Genomic DNA, 12,734 nt, shown 5'->3' on the forward strand with positions numbered 1-12,734 from the left:
ACGAAGCATGCATTCTGGGTTTGAGGTTAGCTGTAGATATGGGAGTCCAGGAAATACTGGTTATGGGAGATTCAGATTTGCTGGTTCACCAGATTCAGGGAGAATGGGAGACTCGGGATTTGAAGCTCATACCGTATCGACAGTGTCTGCATGATCTTTGTCAACGATTTAGGTCAGTAGAATTCAGGCATATTCCCAGGATTCATAATGAGATTACTGACGCCTTGGCTACTCTGGCGTCAATGTTACACCATCTGGATAAGACTTACGTCGACCCTCTACATATCCAAGTCCGTGATCAGCATGCCTATTACAATGTGGTTGAATAGGAACTTGATGGTAAACCTTGGTTCCATGATATCAAGGAATACATCAAGTCGGGGGTATATTCGGTACATGCCATAGGTAATCAAAATAGAACCATCCGACGTATGGCTGGTGGATGTTTCTTAAGTGGGGGAATCTTGTATAATAGGACTCCAGATCTAGGACTACTAAGGTGCATAGATGTTAAACAAGCTTCGGCCATCATGGCCGAAGTGCATTCCAGAGTTTGCGGGCCGCATATAAAAGGGTATGTTTTTGGCAAAGAAGATACTTCGAGCAGGTTATTATTGGCTCACCATAGAACGAGATTGCATCAGCTTTGTTCGCAAATGTCACCAATGTCTGCACCTTGGCCCTTTATTGCTTGGGGCATGCAATAACACTTATTGCTTGGGGCATGGATGTCATTGGACCAATTGAGCTGGCAGCATCAAACGGGCATAGGTTTATTCTAGTGGCCATTGATTACTTTACCAAGAAGGCAGTGGTAGATTTTGTTCATTCAAATATCATTTGCAAGGTAATCATCACAGACAATGCTGCTAATCTCAACAGTCATTTGATGAAAGAGGTATGCCAACAATTAAAGATTATGCATCGAAACTCCACTCCGTATCGTCCTAAGGTAAACGGAGTTTTTGAGGCTGCTACCAAGAACATAAAGAAGATACTTCATAAGACGGTGCAAGGTTCCAGGCAATGGCATAAAAAGTTACATTTTGCTTTACTGGGTTATTGCACTATTGTTCGCACTTTAGTAGGTGCAACTCCTTATTTGCTGGTATATGGAACTGAGTTAGTTATACCTGTGGAGGTTGAGATTCCATCCCTTTGGATCGTTGCGGAAGCTGAAATTGATGATGGTGAGTGGGTCAAAACCCGGCTGGAGTAGTTGGGTCTGATTGATAAGAAAAGATTGACAGCAGTATGTCATGGTCAATTGTATCAGAAGAAAATGGCAAGAGCATACAACAAAAAGGTGCGTCCCCGGAAATTTGAAATGGGCCAGTTAGTATTGAAGCGCATCTTTCCCCATCAGGCCAAAGCTAAAGACAAGTTCGCCCCAAACTGGCAAGGGTCATTCATTATGACAAGGGTGTTGCCCAATGGTGCTTTGTATTTAACAGACATAGAAGGCAAATGTGTGGATGTGGCTATCAATTTTGGTGTAGTCAAGAGATATTATGTATGATTTCTTTGCTTATCTTTAATTGCATTTTGTACTTGGCATGCTCAAAATTGGAATGATGAAGGTATTTTATTCTGCTACACAAACACTTTTACCCTTTGTTACCCCTTTTTAGCCTTATTTATTTTCTTTCATACCCCTCTTTTGGAATCAGAAGAAAAAAAAAAGGAAGAAAAGAAGAAAAAAAAGAGAAAAATATATTAAAAAAAGAAAAAAAAAGAACAAAGAAGCAACAAAAACAAAACAACTCTTAGGTTGGAACTACGTTTGACCTGATTCTTTTTAAGGATATGTAGGCAGCCTTACTCTGAGGTCCGATCCCATCAAAATAAAAATCCAAAATTCCCCAGACTCAAAGAAACTGGGGCAGAAGTTTTAGTTTTGCAAAATATCTAATTCCAAAAGTTGTAATTTTGAACCATTTCATCTTAAATTATTTTGAGCCTTCATGCCATCCTTTCTTTCTGACCCTATCCAAAAGCCTACACTACGGTCCAAAGAAAGACCTTCTGATCAATCTTTGAGGATGCTAAGTCAAGCGAGATAGAGGTATGATTTACATCATGGGTAACACTGTTCATGGGTAACACTCTGTTCATGGGAACAAAGAAAAATGAATAAAATGAGAGTCTTATTGGTGAAAACCCTCGCAGGCACCGTAAGGCGACAGTGAGTTGAGAGATGAACAAATAAGAGAGGCTTGTTGGTGAAAACCTTTCAGGGTACTACAAGTTGAATGAGGTTCGTGACTTTACAGACAACTTGGATCATTGAAAGGCCGGTTTTTGAATTATGAAGACATGACATGAACTGAAAGTGTGATTGGTTGGACGGATTTAGGTTGATCAATCCGAAATGCATGACATGATCATTGGAGCCAGTTGTTTCACTCAGATACGACTCTTTTCCTCTCTCATCCGAATAGACATCTTCATTCAAACTTTTCTTCTGTTTATTTTGCCAAAATCACTTCACTTTGTTCTTTGGTTCTATTTCTTTGTGTTCTTCCAAGTCAGTTTAGTTAAAGCAAGTAAGAAAGGACTTCAAAGCCTACTACCGGCTCTTGATTGCACAAGGCAAAGTTTGTCCGGGCACATCATAAACAAGATGATTCAGAAGGAGCAATATGGTGATAACTGAAGTTCAGGTGATCAAATTAATCTTGAATTTTGAGAAAATACAAAGGCTCAACAATTGTCAGCATGAAAACACAATGCAACAAGTGATTGTAAGGGATTCGGGTCATCCAGAGGTTTTTTGTGGTCAAGGTTCAATCAGAAGGTCAAATAATTCCTTGTTAGCCCGAAGCAGCTAATCAGAATGAAGCATGGCAGCAGCAGAAGCAGACACCTTCAACAACGACGCCACAAACTAACCACTATATTTTCAAACTCACAAAATTTCCTTTGATTAAAAAAGGGGCAGGAAAATTCGGTCGTTCGTGAGGATCCTCCATGAGGAAAGCATGGTTCAAAGGCAAGAAATTTTGTTCATTCTGCAGGAATCCTCCATGAGGAAAGCATAGTTTAGAAAAAAAAATTTGTTTTTTCTTTTTTGTTATGATTGCAGGCACCCACCTGGAGAATAAGGGAATCCATTTAAATTTTCAAGTCAATAGCAGGCGCCCACCTGGAGAATGAGGTAATTCATTTCAAGTTCAAGTTAGTGGCAGGCACCCACCTGGAGAACGAGGGTATTTATTTCAGAATTCATTTCAAGTTCAAGTCAGTGGCAGACACCCACCTGGAGAACGAGGGTATTTATTTCAGAATTCATTTCAAGTTTAAGTCAGCAGCAGGCACCCACCTGGAGAATAAGGGAATTCATTTCAAGTTCAAGTTAGTGAAACGCACCCACCTGGGAATGAGGGAATTCATTTCAAGTTCAAGTTAGCAGCAGGCGCCCACCTGGAGAATGAGGTAATTCATTTCAAGTTCAAGTCAGTGGCAGGCACCCACCTGGAGAATGAGGGTATTCATTTCAGAATTCATTTCAAGTTTAAGTCAGTGGCAGGCACCCACCTAGAGAACGAGGGTATTCATTTTAAGTTCAAGTCAGCAGCAAGCGCCCACCTGGAGAATGAGGGAATTCATTTCAAGTTTAAGTCAATGGCAGGCACCCACCTGGAGAACGAGGGTATTCATTTCAGAATTCATTTTAAGTTCAAGTCAGCAGCAGGCACCCACCTGGAGAATGTGGGAGGTAAGTTCAGAGTTATTTCAAATTTCAAGTCAGTAGCAGGCGCCCACCTGGAGAATAAGGGAATTCTTTTTAGAGTTATTTCAAATTTCAAGTGAGTAGCAGGAGACCGCCTGAACAATAGGGTCAATTCAAGTTAGAAGTAGCAGAAGCTCGCCTCAAGAATGCGAGTCGACAATTCAAGATGCACAACAGGATTGTAGAAGATTTAAGATCAAGCTTCAGAAGACTGATAGATAGGAATCTTGTAACTCCTAGCTGATAGGCTTGTTTAGTTTTTTTTTATTTGGATTTCAGTGTAATAAGGAGTTCAACAAGCAATAACAACAGTGAAATCACAGCTTCTCGATAGTCCCAGCTACCAAAATTCCCAGAACTACACTGACCTGATTCCTTTATAACCAAGGATATGTAGACAACCTCCAAAGCAAGGTTCGGTCAAACCTTTTCAAAATGCTTCCGAATGAAGTGTCAAACGAGCAAAAATTGCTCATAATTCCTCACTTTATCTTTGCCCAAAAACTCTTCGTGTTTCCGAGCAAAGAGGGGCAGTTGTGGGCACGTAATTTTTGCCCCACAAAAAATAGATCTTTTTTTTCTAATTATTTTAATTATTTTTCATAGAATTTCTAGGAATTTCTTATTAATTATTGTTTGCATTTAATTCCATATTTAATATCCTAAAATTATAAGAAAACATCAAAAAATATCTAAAATATCCATTACATAGCATTTTAGGTTTTATTTCCATTTTTAGGATTTAATTATGTCCATTAGTTACATTACTAATTGAAAATCATAAAAATACCATGGTCATTTTATATTTTTAGCTTTTAATCTTAAATTATTAATTTTCTTTCATTAGTTTTAAGTTAATTAATTAGTTAAATATTAGAAATAGTAAGAAGGTTAATTTTGTAAATTAGAATTAAGTTAGAATTTAATTAGGATTTTTAATTAATTTTGTAGAATTTAAAATCAAAGAAAACAAAGAAAAGAAATAAGGAGTTTATTTGGTCTTAGTCAAAACTGGTCCAAAAGCTTCTCAATAGCCCGAATCAACCCCAGCCCAAACCAAGCCTCACCCGGTCCGACTCTTTAAATGACCAAACGACGTCGTTTTAGTAACGCCAATCTCAGCCGTTCATTTCTCCTAATCCAACGGTCCTGAACTCATCACCCTCTTCCCATATGATTGTCTAAAACCACCACCACCTCCCCCTCCCCCCCCAAATCCCTCATTATTCATCTTCCTCACCTCCTCTCCCAAAACCCTAGCCGCCCTAGGTTTCCCAGACCTTACTCGTCGGCGGCCGACTCTAGACTGCTCCAAACTTTCACCCTACAACCCCCAACCTCCCCTTATCATTAATGCCCCAATAGATTTCCCAAAACCCCTACCAAATCCTTCAAATTTCGGATCTGAAAATCCCCTGAAACCCTAGACCGCTCTTCTTCTTCTTTTCCCCAATCCAGGTCTATATGAGATTGAAATTAACGTCATTTGATTGTTCTCAACGAGAACAATCTACTGATGTTAGTTTCGATTCATTACATGATTGGCGAAATCCGGTTGAATCAAGAGTCAGTGTTTGTATTGCCTTTGCTTATTGGTGTTCAACCTGCTATTCTAACTCGGCTTAAGGGTATATCTCTTTTTCTTTTCTCTTCTCTTTGAATTTCAGTTCCATTAATGTTGTGAGTTTTTCTTTCTTTTTTTGGAATCATCAACAAATTAGTTGTTTGTTTAGGCAATTCTCTTTAACGTGTGGTTTAATTCTCCTAAAATATAATCCTTTGTGTGTGCTTATTTTTATGTTTAAAATTAGTTAATTGGGTGTTAATTAATTAAGGTTTAAAGTTTTTTCTTTCCTTTTTGTTTTTGTAATTCGAATTCATAGCTGGAGCTTTTAGTTGAGGGCAAGATAAAGGAAGGGGTAATTATAGAAGTTTGGAAGGGCAAGTTAGTCTTTAAATCTGAAAGAATCTTGGGCTATAGCCGTTTGAGAAGGTTCTAGAGATAAGAGAGGGACTAAAATGCAATAATTAGGTCAGATTGGGGTAAAAAGGTTAAAAACTTAAAAGTTAAGAGGGCTGAAAAAATATGGAGAAATATCTGAAGGGACAACTGTCCAATTCAGTGTTAAAAGATGCCTTATCCCAAAATTTCAGCTGACAGATTCTTTTTTCTAGACTCTCTCTCATTCTCTCTTATAGCACACACATAGTTTATATAAGAGGGATTCATTCTGCATTCTGGGGGACAGACGGGGATACACACGAAAAGAAAACTCTCTGAATTGAGAATTCTCTGCTTGCTAATTTTCTGCTTATAGTTATTAGCTGAATCTCACTTCTAGGAGATCTGAGTCCTTAGTTGATCACTATTCTGTTGTGTTGCTGTTGTTCCTTCCTACTGTGAGCTTAACTCCATTTCTATTTGCTTGACAATTGATTGTCAGATTCTATCCCTTTACCTTCCTACTTTAGGTATGTAATGATTTTCCTTTAACAGTATCTTGTTGAGCATATAAATGAAAGTTTGTTTCTGTTTGGTTAACTCATGTTTAAGTTTGTGTATTTGGCTGTACTTGACTCCCAGATTTGCCTATGCTTGTTTTCTTTTGGATTGCTTGTTTTACCTTGAAGGCTTAAGTTAAAGCTGCCTGTTTGTCTTGATGATGGCTTTTATTAATTCACGGCCTAGTCAGTTAAATAATTAGTTGCTCAAATTGTTAAAAATCAATTGTCATTTAATCTGTGACTGTTTTGTTGTTATCTAGCTAGCTAGTCATGGCCTAAAAGGTCTGACCAAGTAACTTATTGATTGAAGTCTCTGGGAAGCCTGCAAGCTATAGTGGATGGATTTGGAGGTCCATAGCATATAAAGTTTCTACACTAGCAACTATTGTATTTGTAATCACTGATAGTCCCTGCTTTTGATGAGTTAATTCGAAGCAAGAAGAATTTTATTTTTTTCGACATACACATGTTCTGATTCGTGGTTTATTGTAGTTCTGGAGGAGTATTTAATTTAGTGATTCGAGTATTTATATTGACAACTCAGCTCGCTTTTGTAATTCCAACCCAAGTAACTTGATCAATTCATCTGGGAGTCATTACTTGATTAGTATTTCTTAAATTGTCTTTGATGAAATCTAGCTTCATGTAACTTCTTTTGATCACATGTTTGTATCAATGCCATCATGATTTAACACATCAATTTGAGACAATACGTCATTGTAAGTTGCCAATTTAATTGTCAAAATATTAGTTCGGTTTAAATGAAGAATGCTTTTTTACTCTTTTGGACCTTGTTTCCTTTTATTCTTTTCGTGAATTTTGGGCCATGGGTTATTAGTTTGAAATGGTTTCCATTTGAATTAATTGGGCCGAAAGAGAAATTTGCCAGGCCCACTTCGTGATAATATGCTATTGGCCCATCTCTTCTCTAATAACAAAGCTGATTACTTCCTTACTTCCACAACTAATCTCCATAAACTCTTGGTCTTACAATAATCTCAAATTAGTTTAGGACCATAACTCATAAACTTACGTAGTTGCTTTAGGGATAAATCATCGTGACTATGGGTACGATTCCCGTAGCATGGTCACGATACGTAAATCCCAATTCGAGTGTGCATTTCATGCAACTCGACCACAACTTCAAATAATAATAAAAATTAACATGTTGTAAATCGCGGGTGCGTTTCACGTAGCACGATTCGCAATGTGTATGAAAACAACGAGTGCGCGACATCGCGACTTGTTCAAACAAATTTCATAAATACTAAAAGCGGTTAAAAAGTAAAAGAAATGCACAATAGGTTTAAAATATGTAATAAATCAGATAATTAGGCCAATTATGATTAGTTGAGCGACCGTGCTAAAATCACGAAACTCGAAAGTTCCTCACACCTTCTTCCGGGTTGACAGAATTTCTTATCCGGTCTTCTATGTTCGCGGACTAAAAATAGAGTCAATTTTCTCGATTTAGAATTTTAAAATAAATCGGTAACTTGGGATACCATAAAATATTCAAAGTTGCGACTCTGATTAATTAAATAATTCCATTTCGATTAATGTCACTTTAATTGAAAAAACTCCCTATCCCTCGGGAAAAAGGAGGTGTGACAGGGAGAAAATAGGGTTTTGGCGGAATAAGTGCAAGATAATTGTTCAGGATCTAACTCTAGATAATTCACTTTTATTGTTCAAGTGAGTCTCTCAAATTCACATAATTATCAGTACAATTGTTTAGTAGAAACTCCTCTCTCGATTAAGTCTCAATCTCACAATATGAACCAATTTAAGCTCGGCAAAGATATGCAAGAATTCGTAATGGATTGGTCTTTAGGAGAACCTCTTTCGATTATCCTCCTAACTAGGTTTAATCAAGGATTCAACTAGCCTCTTTCGATTACTTCGAAGAATCTATGAACTCAACCAACAATATAGTGCAAATATATCACAAGTTATGCCTCTCTCGATTACAAGAATAAGTGAACATAGATGCAATAATTTAATCTTCGCAAAATAATTCAAATACATAAAAATAGAGTTATAATCCACAAACAACCATCAATACACCAAATCCATCAAAACCCAAAAGGTTCTATTCCATAGACATGGAGAAGTTCTTCACAAATGAAATAAAAGTATAGGAAAACATAAATACAATCCAAACCCGGATCTTGAGTGAGGAAGGAATGATGAAATCCTTGTGCTCTTATTTCTCCTTCTTCTCCTTAGCTTCTCTAGGTCTAAGGTATGTCAAAAGTCCTTCTAAAATAGTATTTTGGGGTATTTAATGCGCCCCCAAAACAAAAACGGACGAAACTACCCTTTTCTTAGCAAAATAGGACTCTTTCCGGATAGGACATGCGTGGTCACACACCTGGGGACTTGCTCGCGCACTTGGTCGCGTATTTTGCACACCGTTTTGCCCTAAGTGTGCGCCCAGTGCGCGATCGCGCACTTGGTCGCGCACCTGGGTGGTATCAGTTTGGAATTTGGGAAAGTGTAAAACATGAAAGTTGTAACCCTTTAAAATTACTTTCCAACGATATATTGTGGAGCCCAAACGGATTTCTGAGCTAAAATTTATGTGCATTTTACTGGACAATGCGCAGTATGCCTACTCGATTCTTCATTTCGTTCTTAAAGTGCACTATTATCCGTTGATCCCCGAACACGATCCCAACTTAATCCTTATGCTTTTACTTAGATTTCAAAGCTCTAAAATAGCATGAATTCATTCCACAACATCTACATAGATCGGAATCACTCCTACAGGGCATAAAACACACAATTAGTGTAAAACACTAGCGATTAAAGCTCCAACTCAATTAAAGTGCAGTAAATTAGAGTACAATAATCGACTAAAATATAAAATTATAGCCTACCATTAAGTATGTGATTAAATCAAAGAAGAATGCAGAGTTCGAGTGGTGGAGATACTCAGCAAGCGGAAAAGGGACAAGGATAGGAGATGGCCGGAAGAAGTATATAGATAGATACGAGATAGACAGGACAAATACTTGTACATGAATAGGATAACAAATAGATTTACTTGGACATAACTGAGTAAGTACGGAACTTTCTTTATATAGCTAGGTGATAGTGTTTTTTCCTCATTGTACTTTATTCTGGCGATGATTAAAAAAATTTCATTCCACCAAAAAAATCAGAATTAGCCAGAGTCAGTAAATATCTAATATCATATGGTTAAATAAATAAAAAACACTACACTTTTTCCAAGTTTATGCTAAGTAAACTAAGATCCATTATTGAGTTGTGTGGCACCCCAAAACTTGCTAATCATAACCAATAGAAACATGAAACCTAATCTAACTTTATATAGATATGCAAAGTACGGTGTTCTTTCTTCTATATAAGAAGAGAAAATAATGATAGTTCCAATGTCAGAAAGCATGTTTGGCAGAAGATAACAACAATAATTGACTTGCTAGTGGGAAATGTCTCGTGCTCATTTTCTTTACCAACGTAGGAGGATGCTTACTGTCATGGGCGGCTTTCCAACCATGCCCATGACCTCTTGGACGCGTCCCGTGGCGTCCTGGCCAGCCTCCCGAAGGCGCCGCGTAACATTACACATGCAATTAATAATTGACATTTACAAGAATTTAATCGATGTGAAGGAAAGCATGCAGTTTCGTGTTTTATCAAAGAACTGCTTAAACGAATTTAAGCATCCAATCCAAAAGTTTAATTTAATTTTGTAGAGTTGTCAATTTAAGCATATATTGATATCAAAGAATTGCATAAAGATTATGTTATTTTCCAGGATATTAATTCCACTTTATGGTTAGCTATCTTTTAGTTACTTTTAGGCTGACATTGACTCACGCGAGAGTAATATTTTTTCATCATATAAAAATTAAAACCGACATATATAGTATGTATTTATATGTATGTATGTGATTAATATGTAAACGTATTTATAACCTGTATCGGATAACTGGATATCAATATGGCAATATCAAAGCTTTCAAAATCTATATCTTTCAATAGAGAGAGCACTTGTTATTTTTTACAAGCTTAAGGTTAGGAGAAGAGTAAATTACTCTAAACATATTTGTAATATCAAAATTAAGAGAAAGGGAAAAAAGTAAAAAGTAGGACAAAATGGCAGGTCTGTTGCCTCTTCCTTCTATTTCTTTTTTCCCATCATCTCCTCATATGTAATTTATTATATCAAGCCTTTTGGTGCTTCCCTAGCCAACATTTGGGGGTGTGGCATGGGAAAACTGATAGCCACTGATGCTGAAGTTGCTTCAATTCTTTTTCCTTCACTACTTTTCTGCATTTCTATATCATTAATTCCTTCAATGTTTGCAAGAATAACCATTTGATTGTTTCCTTTAATTACTCCCTTCACTGCTTCAGGAATTATTGACTCCTCAATTTCCTTCTCCTTATACTCCTTGTATTTTCCCCACAGAACTGAGTATAGCCCTGCCACTATGAGCACTGCACCAAGAATTCTGAACCCAAAAGAGAAAATAATTAATATTCAGTTTACTAAATGAAAATAAAACCAGAAAAGATTTGAAATTACCCTCCAATATAGATTTTTTCAGCAAGAATAAAAGAGCCCATGATTGCAACAATAATCATCATTAAAGGACTAAAAGCAGTCACAAAAACTGGTCCTCTTTTCTCCATTACAAGACCTTGTACATAGTATGCTATACTTGATGATACTATTCCCTGAAAATTAAAATAATTTGTTATTCATCATTTCTTATATACTTATTTTGGCAAAACCAATAGTCCAAATTGAAAGGAAGAAATTAAACTTACAGCATAGGCAGCAGCTAGTAGATTCATGTCAAAACCAATAGTCCAAACAGAAGGCTCGTGCTCCATTACAAATGTGACAGCAATAGATTGCAAGGTTCCCAGGAAGCAAACAAGTGCAGTTAAAGATAATGGAGCTGTATATTTCCTCATTGTGATAGCCTGTAACCAATAGTATTAAACTACTTTTAACCATCATACAAAAATATACAAAAACAAAAATTCCCTGAAAAGGGGGAAAAGAAAAAGGAAGGTTTTGTAACTTGTAATGTACAGCATATATACCTGAAGAATGAAGAAAGAAGCCCAAGCAAGAGTTGCAAAAATGAGGAGAATTGAGCCTTTAACCCAATCTTTATCAGAATTAGCTCCACTGACTTCAGGGACATTAGAATTAGTTGACCATAACAAGTTAACAACATGGCCTTTGTACAATGTCATTAACATGGCTCCAGCTACAGTTACTATTGTTCCCAACACTTTTGCTTGGCATCTAAATTTCTTCAAGTCCACCTTCTCCATCCTAAAAACAATCCTTATAATTAGTCCAAAACTTCCGAAAAAGAACAAACTGGTTCGGACAGTAAAAAGGGACGCCTGGTGCACTAAGTTTCCGCTATATACGAGGTCCGGAACCACAAGGGTCTATAGTACGCAGCTTTACCCTGCATTTCTGCAAGAGGCTGTTTTCACGGCTTATATTAAACCCGTGACCTCCTGGTCACATTGTAACAACATTATCAGGTACGCTAAGGTTCTCCCCTTCCGGTCCGGACAATACCGTTATAAGATAAAAATGTTGAACAATATATGTACCTGCAGAGGACTGCCATGACAAATGTCATAGCAGGTAGCATGTTGCTCATAGCACATGAAAATGTTGGAGATGTATATTTGAGTCCAGCATAGTAAAAATTTTGATCAATCACTGGCCCCAAAAGACCCAATACAAATATTTGCAAGAACATCATGAGTGACATCTTTGGCCTAATTTTTCTGTCAACAAATTTAAAGACTTATCAGTTTTTGCTACTCTTTCAAGAATTGTAACAAAAGCTTCAAAATTTCTTATTTTTGTGGGGTAATTTACCTTTCAAGAATAAGAGCAAAGGGAGCAATAACTGCAGTAGCAAAAGCATGTCTATACACAACAAGAACATAATGACTCATTCCCCTATTAAGAGAAACTTTTGTAATAATATTCATTCCTGCATAGCCAAATTGCAAGGAAATCATGGCTATATAAGGCTTAGCCCTTTGGTAAAAACTGCAACTACATTCGCCCTCCATTTTTCTTTCTTTGTTTTTCTTCAGTTAAATCTTGAAGTCTTAATTATACAGAGAAGTAGTATAAAGAGTTGATGAAATGAAAAAGGGAGGAAAACACTCGAGTCTTAGAGTAGATTTGTGTTTTTCCTAGGGAGAAGAAATGAGACATGCAACATATTTATAGACAAGCAAATTATTAAACCATATATGTAAGTAATGCGTCTTCTTTTTTCCATATAGTGGAATACACTTTGCAATCAATTAAAAGCAAGTGTTTCAACTTTTAACCGTGTGTGAATCTCACAGTCATAAGTGAGTGTAATTTGTACTATCTCCATTGCATCTAATTGAATATTCTCATTTGGTTTTTTTTATATGGTAAATATATCCATTAAAGGGAGCTATGAGGTCCGACTTACAAATTAAT

At 36.8% G+C, this 12,734-nt stretch overlaps 1 protein-coding gene across 1 annotated transcript; it reads right to left on the reverse strand.

Moving 5' to 3' along the window:
* Window positions 1–10,209: 10,209 nt before the first annotated feature.
* Window positions 10,210–12,452, reverse strand: LOC107773994 (WAT1-related protein At5g07050). The gene is made up of 6 exons (XM_016593442.2): window positions 12,129–12,452; window positions 11,855–12,034; window positions 11,324–11,561; window positions 11,042–11,200; window positions 10,797–10,948; window positions 10,210–10,722 (listed from the first exon to the last, which is right to left on the reverse strand). Exons 1-6 carry the CDS (start codon window positions 12,326–12,328, stop codon window positions 10,428–10,430), a joined length of 1,224 nt encoding a protein of 407 aa, XP_016448928.1. The 5' UTR covers window positions 12,329–12,452; the 3' UTR covers window positions 10,210–10,427.
* Window positions 12,453–12,734: the final 282 nt, after the last annotated feature.

The sequence above is a fragment of the Nicotiana tabacum genome, chromosome 24 (assembly GCF_000715075.1).
Source record: "Nicotiana tabacum cultivar K326 chromosome 24, ASM71507v2, whole genome shotgun sequence".
NCBI classification, from domain to species: Eukaryota; Viridiplantae; Streptophyta; class Magnoliopsida; order Solanales; family Solanaceae; genus Nicotiana; species Nicotiana tabacum.